The 14,277-nt window shown below is 37.3% G+C and overlaps 5 protein-coding genes across 7 annotated transcripts; 2 read left to right on the top strand and 3 right to left on the bottom strand.

The window, feature by feature from the left end:
- The first annotated feature begins 41 nt into the window (after nt 1–41).
- On the top strand, nt 42–2,615 carry LOC107227710 (venom acid phosphatase Acph-1). Its single transcript, XM_015668930.2, has 6 exons — nt 42–357; nt 1,018–1,131; nt 1,229–1,442; nt 1,521–1,729; nt 1,807–2,142; nt 2,220–2,615. Exons 1-6 carry the CDS (start codon nt 247–249, stop codon nt 2,454–2,456), a joined length of 1,221 nt encoding a protein of 406 aa, XP_015524416.2. The 5' UTR covers nt 42–246; the 3' UTR covers nt 2,457–2,615.
- Nucleotides 2,616–3,236: 621 nt separating this feature from the next.
- LOC124296575 lies at nt 3,237–4,236 on the bottom strand. The gene is made up of 2 exons (XM_046746490.1): nt 4,021–4,236; nt 3,237–3,946 (listed from the first exon to the last, which is right to left on the bottom strand). Exons 1-2 carry the CDS (start codon nt 4,045–4,047, stop codon nt 3,413–3,415), a joined length of 561 nt encoding a protein of 186 aa, XP_046602446.1. The 5' UTR covers nt 4,048–4,236; the 3' UTR covers nt 3,237–3,412.
- Nucleotides 4,237–6,331: 2,095 nt separating this feature from the next.
- Nucleotides 6,332–7,441, top strand: LOC107227774 (mitochondrial import inner membrane translocase subunit Tim13). Its single transcript, XM_015669018.2, has 3 exons — nt 6,332–6,580; nt 6,655–6,723; nt 7,019–7,441. Exons 1-3 carry the CDS (start codon nt 6,470–6,472, stop codon nt 7,115–7,117), a joined length of 279 nt encoding a protein of 92 aa, XP_015524504.1. The 5' UTR covers nt 6,332–6,469; the 3' UTR covers nt 7,118–7,441.
- Nucleotides 7,442–8,524: 1,083 nt separating this feature from the next.
- Nucleotides 8,525–12,843, bottom strand: LOC107227747 (centrosomal protein 43). Of its 3 annotated transcripts, none has more exons than XM_046746468.1 (6): nt 12,634–12,843; nt 12,396–12,449; nt 11,805–12,077; nt 10,924–11,746; nt 10,619–10,827; nt 8,525–10,494 (listed from the first exon to the last, which is right to left on the bottom strand). In XM_046746468.1, exons 1-6 carry the CDS (start codon nt 12,727–12,729, stop codon nt 10,417–10,419), a joined length of 1,533 nt encoding a protein of 510 aa, XP_046602424.1. In that variant the 5' UTR covers nt 12,730–12,843; the 3' UTR covers nt 8,525–10,416. The 3 variants fall into 3 exon arrangements, with proteins under 3 accessions (XP_046602424.1, XP_015524452.2, XP_046602425.1); XM_015668966.2 differs by having other exon boundaries at nt 10,924–11,728; nt 12,634–12,841; XM_046746469.1 differs by lacking the exon at nt 12,396–12,449.
- A 310-nt stretch (nt 12,844–13,153) lies between these two features.
- On the bottom strand, nt 13,154–14,276 carry LOC107228157 (EEF1A lysine methyltransferase 1). The gene is made up of 4 exons (XM_015669532.2): nt 14,058–14,276; nt 13,759–13,906; nt 13,457–13,666; nt 13,154–13,306 (listed from the first exon to the last, which is right to left on the bottom strand). Exons 1-4 carry the CDS (start codon nt 14,208–14,210, stop codon nt 13,173–13,175), a joined length of 645 nt encoding a protein of 214 aa, XP_015525018.2. The 5' UTR covers nt 14,211–14,276; the 3' UTR covers nt 13,154–13,172.
- Between the last annotated feature and the right edge of the window lies 1 nt (nt 14,277).

Below are 14,277 nucleotides of genomic sequence, written 5' to 3'. Positions count from 1 at the left end.
GACATTCACTTATTATCAGTGTCCGATCGAAGACCGGTTTCTGGTCGAAGCTAACCGAAGCCGACGCCGAGGCCGAAGCCAAAGCCAAAGCCGAAGCTTCGGTTGGTCCTTACTTATGGTAGACACATTCATGCAGGTTTATGGTATTTGGAAGACTTGAAAAACGAGTAAGCAATTGTTTAGACAAGAGTAGAAATCTCTACCAGTCATCCTAACCGCATAATATATTCGAATAAACGAAAAGTGATGCCTGCTTCATCGAGTAACCAGTGCAGTCGGAGGACTCTTCTTCTCTTTATGATAATCATCGTAGACTTCAACAATGCTGAATATAACAAACTGAAAATGGTCAACGTTGTGAGTATGCAAGACGATCAGCTTTAATTGAGTACCTTGTTGATAAAAGAAGTGCTCTGGATGTAAATTTTCATTTTCCGTACAAACTTATGCATTCAACTATGTGCAAATGCCTAAGTTCACTAAATTTTGAAGTATGTAAATAGCTAGACAGCTTACTGATCGTAAGTTTCACCATATTTTGAAACAAGCGTCAAAGCTTTTGACACATTTGGAAAATAATTACTATTACGATCCCGGAACTACGGTATATCTGATATGCTGAAAAGGAAAAACCTGTACACATGCGGAAATTGATCCTGTGACAGCTAATTTTTCGCCATTACCAACGTAACTGGGGAGGGAGAAACATTAGATATCATATAATCAATTTGAGTATGTGTAAAATTATTGTAATGACAATTTTAAAATACCTGAAGACGAACGCCCGTAATGAACATTGAAAACTTGTGTGCATGAATGTAATAATGCACATTCTTACATGTGCCTCAGACCTGAGCTAGACATCCGATGCAGTATCGTATGATGATATCATCATGTACCGAGTCTACGTCGCAAATGTGATGTGCATATCAGCAAGCTTTTTCACAAGCAGATGATTCAATGACAATCATTACGTTGAATTGCGTATAATTGCGACAAACTAGTTATCTCTTTCAGATCTTCAGACATGGTGAAAGATTGCCGACTGCAAATGAATACTACATAGCGTTTCCGAATACTTCTCACATCAACGTGACATATTCCCAGGAAGGCCTGGGCAGTCTGACTAACGTACGTCGGTGTGAACTATATGAAAATAGAGAGCATGAGGAGAAGCAGAAAGATCCAAAACTTTTATAATTGATATGTATGACGTCTCTGTTTTTAGAATGGAAAGCTGAACATGTACAATCTCGGTGTCTTCTTACGTCAAAGGTACAACAACTTTTTAGGCGATTATTACAATATTAACATAACAAGGATTCGATCCACGGAGTCTTACAGAACCTTTTTGTCTGCTCAACTGGTGAATGCTGGTCTATGGCCACCGGCCGTAATCCAACAGTGGAAAAAGGATCTCCTTTGGATTCCAGTTCCCTACGGTGATTATAAGTCTATTTACTCAAAGCTACTTGATGTACTCAATAACAATACAAATGTAACGCGTTTGCTGGTTTCAGAATACGTAAAGGTTGATGAGGACGCTCTGATGTTACCGTACCTCTGTCGCCGGTACAAGGATGAGTACAAGAAGGTATTGCAAAGTGAAGAGGTCCGAAAAATCGTGGAACCTCATCTAGAGTTCTTTGCGTATCTCAGCCGGTACAGTGGAGTCAACGTTACGACGCCGCAGCAAGTTTTTTTTCTTTATCACATGCTAAAAGCTCAGGTACTTGACATCACGTTCTCAAAGAAGCAATTTAACGCGTTGCCCGACTTGCTCAAAATCTACCTTAAATGTTACAGACAAATTTGAACTTAACGCTTCCTTCATGGAGTACAGGCTACTTCCCGGACGGTCAAATGCGCGATGTAGCTATTCTAGCGTACGATATCATGAACTGGGGAGATCGTATGAAGAAGATATACGGTGGACCTCTTCTTCGCGAAATTTTGCAGAACTGTAAATCTTCCATCAAGGGGGCATCGATTCCAAAAATGAAGTTGTACAGCGGCCATGAGAGCAATATCGTTAGCATCCTTAACACTCTCGGCCTCTGGAATCGTCAGATCCCTGACTACAGCTCCGCTGTAATATTCGAACTCTACTTGAACAATTCATCCAACGAATTTGGCATTCAAGTAAGAACTCGGTATTTAAATCATACGAAGCGCAAGAAATTTTTTATCAAGCAACTATTCATTTCTTATCCGTACAGATTCTCTACTACCGTGGCACAAGTGATGAAATTGTTCCACTCATTCTAACAGGGTGCACGCAAATTTGTCCAATCAACAATTTCACCAGTATATTATCAAACGTGATGCCGGGTGATTTTGAGGAAGTTTGTCAAATGAACTTGCAGACTGAAGACAGTAAAAACTTATCCGAATCACTGCACACCACTTCTTCAATCGCTTTGCTGATAATATGCATTCTACTCAAGCCGACCTGAAGTAGATGCCAATTGAAACACTTCTTGTGATAGAGAATACACGAAGAACTGATGATTCTTCTTGAAATAACTAACTGAAATATACTTATCGAGCAAAAATCCCTCCGATAATGACAAGTCAAAATAATAAATTCCGCAAAAGGACTGACTTTCAGAAAATTATGTTACGCAATCCTATGATCAGATGGCATTTTCACTGTTAATCAAACGTCTCGTGACCTTCCAATTGCTCTTCCAATCTAAGTAAGTTGAAATTAATATTCTATTTCCCGTGACATGCGTTGATCCTAGATTCGATAATTGGCTTTTCTTATTAGCCTCCGCAGTTAAGCACGAAATGGATATTTGTCAATGAGAGATATTCATTTCAAACATCCGATGTGTACACAACACATATTCTACGTTAGTTGCAAGTAGGCTTCTCAGATGTGTTGATTACTGGATAAGCTAGATTACGCCGTTCCAGTATACGATGACTGAAGCGAAACCAAATTAAGGAACAAACATCTAAACCAATTTAAAAAAATTTGAACACCCACGCATTGTTAAATAAATCCAACACGATGCTCTGGTTAAGAAGTGGCTGGTGCTTCCCAGTCATAATTCCAAGTGTATCAGTAATTAACGCAAACGTTAATGCTGAATACCAAGAATCAAAGATGGTCCATTCAACAATTTCACCATTTTTTTATCGCATGTCATGTAAGATGTTGTCGACTTTTGCAGAATGAATAAGAAGACCATTTGCAGTCGCAGCTCGCGTTTGTATTTTTTACACACTTTGCTGGAATGGAGTTTGCGTAAGGTCATCTCCGTGAAGGTGACCCCATTACTGATTGTAGCAGCAGATGATATGCGGTCGAAGAAGGTGAAAACTGTTTTACGCTTGCTTAAAAGTATATTATACCCGAATTCTCATTGAATGCACGTTCGTATAAATTTATCATCGACTTTGATTATTTAATTTCAGTCTCAAACTTTGACCCATCGCCCGTGGATAAATTGTCGATCTTTGATTTGAGCAGAGAGAGGCACTGCCAGGCCATAACTTTGACCAGAGGCCAATGTTGCGTAGTGGACACGACCAATTCCTCCAGTACTCTAGTCCAGTCTTTTTCTTGGTCCTCAACGACCTCCAGCTTCTTCAATCCCGTCAGGAAGATATCAGGCTCTTTCTCATTGACCCTCCAATGTCGCTTCCAAAGATTCGTCACCTCCGGAATCTTTTCAGGAGCACTCATTCTTTCATCGGCCAAGGAACTCAAAGCAACGGATTTGTACTTTCTGAGGATTACGTCAAGCGAATGAAAAATAACGTAGGACTTATCGTGCAAATCCAGTGCACTCAGCACGTTTTCTTCAGAAATTTCAGTCACTACTAAAACGAGTTTCTTCAATTCCGAGATCAAGTAGCTTATCACCTGTGTGCAAACTGAAGATGCATTGCAGAGTTCAAGGATGATCAAACGATGGTGTTCCCAAATCGTCGTCTGCAATCGTAAACAAGCAAAGTAAGTTATTGACCCTGGCCGTCGAGGGACATAGAAACTATTATGAGTAATACCTTGTCGAGATGATCGCTGTGCAGCATCCTCGTCAGAATTTTCACGATTGTCTTTACAACTTCTCTCCTGCAAGAATTCAAGCCCTTTTCTTTATCAAGTAGTTCAACGATGCTCACGATGGCCTCAATCCCTTCCTTCTGCACAGACGCGTGCCAGCTTCGGAAACTCGAGACTATCTTCTCGTTAGCCAATACCTTTAGAATCGATCTCACAGATCTGACCAGCAGTTGATTACACTCCGAACTTCTGAGGACATAACTCAACGTCGCCGAAGACACGAAGAGTCGGGGTCGTTTTGAGGCTGGAGCAGAATCGGCGCGTTTTCTCTTGCGAAGCGATTTATCAATTTTTGTCGAACTAGGAACGTAATCGCTATCCGAAGTTCCCTTAAAAATCGGCCTCGAAGATTTCAATTTTTCCAACCTCGTTGACTCGCCGTTGGTTATAATTTGATAGACGTTCGCGGAATCGGCGGATTCTGGTTTCTCTGAATTGAAACCACTGTCAACCGTCGAGGAACTATCCATCCATTCCGAAACTGGGACAGCAGCTGTCGCTCGATCTGGTTTGCGATGTAAATTGGTCGCCACCGGGCTAACCGGTGGGCTTTCATCCGAGTCCGGTACAACAAAATCTTCTTGACTTTCTGCGGAAGTTTTGTACCCGATACAGAGTCGATTCTTGAGCTCCTGTAATTGTGCCCGTTGCTTTGTATCGGAAAAATCAACTCTGTCATAAGAATTTGTGTTCCGAGGCCGAGTTTGGCGTTCGTCCAAATTCAACGGCTTCCTAAAAGTCGCCGAAGAGCGAATTTCAGATGCTGCGAGGACAGGAGGACTGGTATCACTTGCTTGTTGGCTGAACCTAATCTTTTCGCTTAGTCTCCACAGATTCTTAAATACTTTGCTAAATTCGTCAGCTGGTACTCGCTGCAGTTTAGATAGGGTAGTTTTCAGCCAGATTATACCCTGAATGAAGTCAAAATTCACCTCCCACGATGGGTCCGGATCGTCGTCTCGTTTGCGATAGCAATATTGCGACTGAGAACTGCGCGCACTTCGACAGTCGGTAGAATTTTCGTTTTCACTGCGTTGCGAGTTCGCCGGTAATGACGATTTGTCAGATCTAGCGGAAAAGGATTTCGGGCTTTTTCCAGTATTTTCCCTGTTGTCACGGTCGTTCTCTTGATCTTCTCCGTCCAAGCCCGATTCTGTCCAGTCAGAATCTAGGTCTACATAATTTGCAGAAATATGCAACAAAAAACGAACAAGTCACACAGTGCAGGACAGTAGCCAATCCTTGACAGAACTTTCTTTTTGCATCTAAACAATTAATTGATACCATTCAGCCGGATTTAATTACCAACCCTTTTCATCGTCCTCTTCGAAAGATAAAATTTGTGCTTCCGGCGGCAAAGAGTCCCACAATTTGTTAAGTACGCATTCACGTAATTTCGCATTGTTCTCCTCCTGAATTCAATTCATAGGCAATTACAGATAAGTCAACAGACGTGAGCGCATTGAGATTAAAAATTATACAGTAATAAATAATCTCACGCCTTTCCGCCCTTCTCGTAATGTTCTCTCCGCCGCATGGTTGGTGATGATTTTCTCTTTCACAGTCGCACTTTTCTTGGGCGAATTAACCTCAGGGATCCGTCGTTCACTCTGCCTCCCTGCTCCAGCGTATTGCACTTCAAATAATTAACCCGCGGATATTTTGTGTATAAGTAGATAAAATGAAGAATTTTTAGAAAAAGATAAAACGTGCTTTCTGCTTTCGCCACCACTTGTGAACCAGCTTTGTTATCTCTGGACTATGTACAAGGATTTGAAAAATTTTCTGCGAAAAAATACTCTACAACTCTCTTACTAATTTGACTGCAAAATATTTCGGTGTGCAATTGCGAAAATAGCACAATAGTAGCTGCGGAAAACTTTTTCTGGTTGTGCTAATTCCGACGATATCCAGACATTATTGAGGTCTTATTATTGCTACAGCCCAAACCAATCCAAAATCTAAACGTGGAAACAATCCTACTTCAAATTTCTAAAACAAACTCGACAAAACTAGGCATCACTCAATTCCGGGACAATTCAATATGCAGCAATGAAACCCACTAATAGTAATTTTACAAAAATTTCCGTGCACTCACCGTGGTTAACGTTGTTCATTTTAAACAGGTAGAGTCAAACAAAAAATTTTACCACTTGCCCGACTTGATTCATGTAGAACAAAAGAACCGAAAAACGGTCACCGAGTTCGCTCATTCACAGTTATATTCAAACCGCTTCCGAGTTTCAATATATCGATCCTACGCGTCGTATCGATGTTCTATCGCAAATTCTCCGAGTCCAACTTCATGTGCTTTCGCTTCTCCTGCCGCTGGAGCCTTGAAGCGTAGATTTGTAGTAATTTACTCGCCGTAAACGAATAAAGTTGAACTAAATGGCCATGGACTCGTTACCATCGGGAAATTTGTCGGGCATTCAAAAGGACGAACTAATGGAGCAGGTCCAACAACAAATAGCCGTCGCCAACGCCCAGGAGCTGCTCACGGTAAAATTGCATAATTTTTTTTCGGCTTCGGATTCCAAGCAAGTTAACACACTTCTTTTCAAACATATATGCAGAAAATGACGGAAAAGTGCTTCAAGAAGTGCATCCAGAAGCCCGGAACGTCCCTTGACAGCTCCGAACAGGTAAATACGAAACCACACCGAACATAACCTAACCTCACTTTTGCATTTCATTGATTCAAGTAACCTAAAATACTAGAGCTCGCTCTCACACCACAAACCAACATAACGCCTTGGTGTATTGTAAGAAATTCTAGTATCGAGGTATTGAACGCTGCGAACTAAGTTACGGTGGATCTTTCTAGCGTTGTATCGCCTGTATTCATACTTGGAAAAACAGTCTACAGATCGACGGGTTTGAAATGGAACTGTTTTTAACTCGTTTCATTTATTGCATATTGAACTTTTTTTTTTTCAGAAATGCGTAGCAATGTGTATGGATCGATATATGGATGCTTGGAACTTGGTGTCTAAAGCGTACAGTAACAGGCTTCAGAGAGAACGCAACAGATTGTAACGATTATAGTTAGTTGATTTATCAATTGAATAAACAATTATTCTCTGTACGACGTCATATATAGTTCAATAGTGTGTACATACGTTAACTATTCAAGGGAGTAGAAAATTTACTGGAGACAAATACATAATAGCCCAACTAGAGCCGGCAGTAATTTAACCTCCGCCTCGTATTTGAAATATTTCTTTTATCAAGCCGTCACGAATAACGACACTCGTTATTACGGCTCATAATTATTCCTGTTTCTTGTTAATTCACCTGGGTACCCAGCAATTAATGTATACGTTATTAATATGTGTAAATACATTTTTTATTTGGACTGTTGCAATTTCTAATTTTAAATTACCTTTACAGATTATATTATATTATTTTAGGAACAACGATAGTAGATAATTAATTCACCAGGTTTACGTGATTAAATGTAGTGCGATTAGCAGTTCAGCTTTTACAGGCATACTGCTGATTTTACATACTGAAGATGCTCTTTCAGACTTCTTTCTGACAGCCGGTATTAAACATTCAGAGCTCTTCTTACCATTTTTTTTTCTCCAATTACTTTCTTGCCGTAGTTTCCACAATGGATAGTAAATTCTTTTCTTCCCTATTCGACTCATAATTGCTCACAGTACATATTTCACTTTTTTTTACTGTGAGAAAACACATATAACAATGGTTTCGTAATTGTTATTATAGTTAAATTTTTACAATCCATTTGTTTTAGTTATTTGATATCATGCTTTTCCATTAGAAATTAGGAGTTTGAAAATAGTCTAACATATCTATATACATATACATATAAAGAGGTATTATTACATGGCAAACAAGCGATGAAATTCAAATCCTTTTTCTTTGAACACTATATATATGTCGACAGCATGCCGAAGTTTTGAGCTTCCCGTATTTTGAAAAAATTTAATATTCGCTTTTATTAAGCAATTACGACATGCAATTTCAAAATATGAGGAAAAATATTTAATTTCGCCTAGTACAAATAAAAATATGTTGGAGATTTTGTTACGTGAAGAATATTATGTTACAGGTTATGTTTCTTTTAGGTTTTCAAAACTTTGTACCGGTGATGTCACAAAAAGTGTAATAAAAACAAAAAACAAATAGGTATGGAATCATGAAATTGAAATGAAGTAGGAGAAAATAAGAAAAAAACAATTTGCAAATGAGAACCTTTTTTATAAAATAAATAACAAATACATGAAAATCATTACATCGTAGTTCGTAAATCATAAATAAGTAACTTAAATGTCTTATAAAAAGGAAGAAAGAAAAGAAACTGTAATTCCATAATGTTTATTTGCATTAATTATTATTAATTTAATATTATTATTCGTACTCGCTAAAAGGCACGATATAGCTACCAATTTTTCAACGTGGTTACAATATGGTTACTTGTATATATGTATGTAAATGTAAAAATACCATTGGATATAGTTTTAATACTTGATCTGTTGAAATTTAGTCTATAAATTGCTAGTAACAAATAACGCATTCGTCAACAACTATAATATTAAACGTATTATTTTTTCAATGACCAACCGAATCATTTATATATGAATAACTGGTATGCAATCGAACGATAAAAATTATACGGTGTATAAATATGTCTCCATCCGTTTTTTTGATTATATTCAAGATTGTTTGTTTTTTTATCCTCTTTTTTTGTACAGGCTGCAGCCGCTGCCTAGTTATGATTAACAAAAATAGACGATTTTAAAACTCTGTAATGTAATTACGGATAGTTCTAGTTGATGCTGAGAAAAATACATGTGCAATATAATTTTCAGTGCCATAGCATACGCGCGTTAGATTAGTGTTACCATATTTGAAATACAAACTTACAAACTAGGGTATTTTCTGAAAAATATCGGTTGAATAGTCTCGACCCCCTATTTCTAGCCAATTAAAATATAAGAATAATAATCCTAATAAGAATGGAATGTGTCTATTGCCCTAAGTTCTATGAGATGTGGGAATGTTACACGCAGTCCTGAAATTTTCTTTGTTTCATTTCTTTTTTATAAATTATCTACAGAGATTAGAAAGCACAATGTAACCACGTTGATTGGTCGGGAACACACCTGTTTTTCTTCTTTTTTTTTTGTTATTTTTTAAATGTATTTTCTATGGCAAAAGGTTGATTCAAACGGAAAGAATTCTCTTGAAATTAGTTTACGCCAATACCTATATTGTTAGGTAACAATCCGCGCGTTGAAATTTACTCCAGAGAAATACCGTTCGAAACAGCCTTGAAGCAGTGTGTTATGTTATATTGTATATTTTTACCGGTCACGGCATATATTCTCTTCTAAAAACAGGAAAACACTGATTTCCAGAAAAGGATCTCTCCCGTTCCTCAAGTATACAGTTTGATCCACCTTGAATTGTACTTAGTTATTGCATCTTGGCATGGGTATTAACATATTCCCACCCCAGCTATTTTGATACTTTTTCATAGTTATTGGATTGCCACAAAATCATTACTTTTGCTAAAAAATTATTCCTTTCGTTTTCTATTTTGTTTTGAACATTTTTCTGTTTACCTGAATGTTTTAAAATACCTTGCGAAATAAAATATGCAAGTTAATACGTATATAGTAAGCACCCCCACTAACGTTCGCACAAATTATTCACATTTTCAAAAACACACTTAGCACCACATTATCTTTGAAAATGTTCTAGCGGATTTTTTAGGCAATCCATGATCAGACGGATAATTTGTTCAGATATCGTTTAAAGATATCATTATCAGTAACTTTAGTTAAATGAGGTAATTCACAATATTCAGTCACAAAGAGATAAAAATACGGAGAAAAAGTCATCGAAGATGATAAGAAAAAAAAAAAAATTACCTACTAAATCGATTAAAAAAAACTTTTCTTCCTGGCTAAACGTAACCAAAATTATTCAAAAGTAGCGATCCGAGTAAATTTTATATCATTTAAAAATATTCGTGTAGGTATCCTAAACACTATGTTTATAAATTAATTAGTTAGAATAATAGTAATACTATAGCGCTCACGACAGAATACTGGACAAGGAAGATATAGATGAGAGCATAAAAAACTTGCACATAAATTAGTAGCAAGAAGTTTAATTACTCATTCAACGAATATTGTTGAATTCAGTAAAACTCGATATTTATTTACACGTTTTCATTTCTTTTTTGTCCAACGTTCTGCTGCGCGATCTACAAAGTATTGAGCCACACCCGACAATGTCTTGCTTACTGATATTAATAAGACAAGATTTGCCAAGATTAAAAAGAAAATGCAATATGTTCAAGATCACACATCCTGGATATAATCTGTAACGACGTCCACTGTTATATTTGATATAGACTTTGCTGCAGGAACATTCTCTAGCTGAAAGATAAATGCACATACTGGCAGCAAACAAACGATGATCTCCTAGCGTTTTTCGCTTGTATGTACCTAAACTGCATTCTAATTTAAACAAATGACCAACTGAGACTTAATTATTACTCACGCAAGACGTGCTGCTGAGAATTTCGTCAATCCCTTCGATCTCTTCGCTTATGTCGTCACTTCTTACACTCTGGTGTCTTTCCTCTTTTTTGTACCGGGATTTGTTCGGGCTCTCGCATTTGTCAGGGCTTTTAGAAGGGCTTTGCTCATTCGCACTGCCAGATGCAGATGAGATAAAGTCTTCTTCATAGTTATCAATTCCTTCCGAAGCTATGAAAGAAATTAAAAGCAAAGCATTAACCAAGAGTCATCATCATACGCTGACTCTTTAAATCTAAAAAAAAAAAATGTTGGATAAAAACTTACCAAGCCCAATGTCCATGAGTTCTTTAAGATCGTTGATGTCTGTCTTCTTAGTATTAAAGGATGGCAAATCACTAAATATGGATGTGACTTTTGTGGTGAGTGGAGGTAAGTCGCCTAACAGTGAAGATTCGCTTTTGTGATTTGCACCAACTTTTTCCTTCTTACCGTCAATAATAATCTCGTCAAAGAACATGGTTTTTCCTAAACTCTTATCTGTAATGATTTTCTTATTTTGTACATTATTTGCGTTATGCAACTCTGTATTATTTATGCCTTTTTGCTTGCTGGCGTCTTTTTCATTTTGATTTGGTTGTACTTCGTCTATAATAGTTTCGTCAAACTTAATTAATGGCTCGGTTTTATTCAATGACTGCTTCTCGCTTTCAACATTTACATTATCGGCATCTAAATTCATAGAAAACTTGCTGAAGCGTACGTCGTTGTTCTCTTTGTTACCATCGACTCTGTGAGTATCAGTTACATCTTCTAAATTGGTGTTATCATTTTTCCTGAGTGAATTATTTTTCTGAAGCTCGCAGCTAGATGTGTCTATTAGAACATTATTGAACGTTTGATTATTAGTGATGGATTTTTTCTTGTCAGTTATCGTCACATTTATTGGAACTTTTAAAGCAGCTTCCGACATGCTTTCCAATTTTTCTGACGAGTCGTTATTATCATTTGATAGAGACACAGAATCTTTGTGTAAAATTTTCGGTGTCATTTCGTCGTATGTCTCATTACACATGTCACTAGAAGTATTATGCATTTTTGTTGCCATATTTCCATTGCCGTCATCTTCGTTCTGAAAATTCAACAAAGGCTTAATTTGGAGTAAATACAATATGAAAATTACAAGTACCAGTCAAATTCTCAGCTACCTGCTTTTCTGAATTATTGAACGATCGACGTGCATGGGTCCTCAAAATTTCCCCAAGCAGTGGCTCGCTTGAAACTATGCCAAGTTCTTCGCACAGCTTGCTTCTACCTGCATAGTTGTATTCCTTACCGGCGTATGTCTCAGGGTCATAAACAGATATCGTATAATCAAGACCGAAATATTCCAGAAATTCTCTGACCAATGAGAACAGCAATCTTCCCTCAGTATTTGCCAGGTACTGTTTTACAGTTTTGTTAAGCAGCGGCTTCGTGTTCTGAAAACGATGGAACATAATATGAAAAATAATTGTATCGTGGTACATGCATAGATGTTCAACTAGGAAATATCAAGTTTTTTTATCCTCTCTTTTTTAAACTCGCATCCATTTCTTAAAATATCCGGATTCATGTGCCAAAGAACACAAAAGCTTTGAGAGAGCAGACTGTAAACAGGAAACAGGTTTTTTTTCCTTTCGTTCCCTCTTACCACTTCTCGTTCTGTCTCTCTCTTTCTCGCGGTCTAGCTCTTGCTCTCTCTCTCTCTCTCTCTCTATCTCTCCATTATTTTATTGCCGGACGTAATAATAACTCACCATCACAGATTCTTGTTCCTCGAGGGCTAAAAAGACGCTCGCTCTAAGCTCTGCCTGAAACGAAGGCATAATTATTGCATAAATTTGGAACAAAATTGTTGTCACTAAATTATTTTTCCGTCTACACGCGTGTATAACCTAAAAAAAAAATGTGTACTTCCGATCTTTCCTCCGCTGTATATTCGTTCTTCTTCCTAGAAGTTGTTGTTCTAAAATTGATTTATTATGAATAACTTACTCGCACTTTGGCCAGCACCCCATTATTTTCTAACGTTTGGGCCACGAGATCACGGAGCTCGGTATCCTCCTCGATGGAAATATTTCCGTCTGTCATTATTGTTTTTTAAATTAAAAAAAAATACTAATGCAAATACTCAAAAAATGTAAATATTTACGCTTTCCATCGCGTGCTTTTCTTTTCGCGGATCTGACCCGAATCCATCGTTCCCTTCGTTCATTGCCAACGCCGTTTCAATCGTTTTTTTTTTCCTCCTTTTGTTACTACGCCTGGTTCTATTCCATGCTTCGTTCTTTCAAACTCGCTTTCCTGAATAACGCGCTTGAAACTCAAATAAACATACAAGTCGTTACAAGTGTAGCAAAAATTAGCTTCCTTCAACCATGAGTGTATTTTTGTAATATATCTCGTCAAAGGAAAACGTTTTGTTAGAATTATACGTGGGTATATGTAAACAGAAACGCAATATATTGCAAGCAAACATATCCAAGGGTTGAAAATAAAAAGATCTATTTAAGAATTTTGTACAAGAAATAGCTTTATTGTAACGCCTTGTCAAAATCAAAGTTTGAATAGCACCAAAATTCATTCGCTAGATTATTCTTGTGGCGCGGTTCGAAACTGCATTTTTTTACGCCCAAAAGTCTTGATGCTAATTCGCTCATTATTGCACCTGTACACAGTAAAAATAATGCTAAAAATTAATTCATTGACATATTATATTCGAACTAATCTTGCATAACATTAATTCTATGATTTCCATCTTTTCTGGACAACAAATAAATTTCGCAACATTGTACATCTGTATCATGATATTATTTACCTGTGCAGAGTACGATATTTTTCTTAGATAAGAACTTGATGGTTACCGCCGTTTTTGTTAGACATTCTTCCGAAAGAAAAGGTGGATCCGCAAGCACGAGATCAAAGTCACCTGCCAATTCTCTGGGAATTTCTAAAGGAGATTTATAGTCGTACGGAATAAAATCTGAGCCGAAAACAGCGAATCGCTGATCGTACTCGAACAATGTAACTGAAATGGAAAATAAAACACTTTGAAGATAATAAGTTGTACATTAAAAAATAAAAGTAACAATGAAAATAATTATTGCTGAATAAATATACCTTTTCTGCCGTCGGAATCTTTCTTCATTTTGTTATAAAGCGTCGGACAAGAGATGAGGGCAATTTTTCCAGTTCTTTCAGTTGAATGAATTACGCCTTCAACGAAACTATTGACCGTCTCGTCGTCGTACCAAAATTGACTGAGTTGCTGAAATTGGTGCCATATCTTTATATTTTCAAGGCTTTAAATCGACATAAATTGACATAATATTCTAAATTTGAAGCAACCGCCGATGTCAATCAACTTATATTGTTTGAAATTCGACGCGTTAAAGTTACGTCCAGGTTGACCAACGTACCCAATTTTCATCAAACGTGATGTGCGTTGATTCATTTTCACCGTGAATACTCTTCAACATATTTTCTTGCGCTTCTTTCTCTTTGTAGAACTCTTGAAGAGCGGCAAGCGAGGCCGACGATAACTGCGGCATCTCGTCGTCGCTATCTGACATTTTTGTTCGAATTTATTGTACCCAGAATAAGGAACGCGTGGGATCGACCAATCTCGTGCTTCCGTGT

Source organism: Neodiprion lecontei, chromosome 1 (genome assembly GCF_021901455.1).
Source record: "Neodiprion lecontei isolate iyNeoLeco1 chromosome 1, iyNeoLeco1.1, whole genome shotgun sequence".
NCBI lineage: Eukaryota > Metazoa > Arthropoda > Insecta > Hymenoptera > Diprionidae > Neodiprion > Neodiprion lecontei.
Note: the sequence above shows the minus strand (reverse complement) of the source record. Positions and strands in the feature narration are given on the sequence as shown.

Bases quoted from the DNA above. Each gene is read 5' to 3' on its own strand.
- LOC107227710 (XM_015668930.2), top strand. From the start codon at position 247: ATGCCTGCTTCATCGAGTAACCAGTGCAGTCGGAGGACTCTTCTTCTC. The intron at 1,730-1,806 runs GTACTTGACATC...TAAATGTTACAG, and splicing joins ATCACATGCTAAAAGCTCAG to ACAAATTTGAACTTAACGCT. The intron at 2,143-2,219 runs GTAAGAACTCGG...TTATCCGTACAG, and splicing joins CCAACGAATTTGGCATTCAA to ATTCTCTACTACCGTGGCAC.
- LOC124296575 (XM_046746490.1), bottom strand. From the start codon at position 4,047: ATGCTGCACAGCGATCATCTCGACAAG. The intron at 3,947-4,020 runs GTATTACTCATA...TTACGATTGCAG, and splicing joins ACAGCGATCATCTCGACAAG to ACGACGATTTGGGAACACCA.
- LOC107227774 (XM_015669018.2), top strand. From the start codon at position 6,470: ATGGCCATGGACTCGTTACCATCGGGAAATTTGTCGGGCATTCAAAAG. The intron at 6,581-6,654 runs GTAAAATTGCAT...ACATATATGCAG, and splicing joins ACGCCCAGGAGCTGCTCACG to AAAATGACGGAAAAGTGCTT. The intron at 6,724-7,018 runs GTAAATACGAAA...TTTTTTTTTCAG, and splicing joins CCCTTGACAGCTCCGAACAG to AAATGCGTAGCAATGTGTAT.
- LOC107227747 (XM_046746468.1), bottom strand. From the start codon at position 12,729: ATGACAGACGGAAATATTTCCATCGAGGAGGATACCGAGCTCCGTGAT. The intron at 12,078-12,395 runs GTGAGTTATTAT...CATCGTTTTCAG, and splicing joins AGGAACAAGAATCTGTGATG to AACACGAAGCCGCTGCTTAA. The intron at 10,495-10,618 runs GTGAGTAATAAT...TTTATCTTTCAG, and splicing joins TTCTCAGCAGCACGTCTTGC to CTAGAGAATGTTCCTGCAGC.
- LOC107228157 (XM_015669532.2), bottom strand. From the start codon at position 14,210: ATGTCAGATAGCGACGACGAGATGCCGCAGTTATCGTCGGCCTCGCTT. The intron at 13,907-14,057 runs GTACGTTGGTCA...CACCAATTTCAG, and splicing joins TCACGTTTGATGAAAATTGG to CAACTCAGTCAATTTTGGTA. The intron at 13,307-13,456 runs GTAAATAATATC...TACTGTGTACAG, and splicing joins AAATATCGTACTCTGCACAG to GTGCAATAATGAGCGAATTA.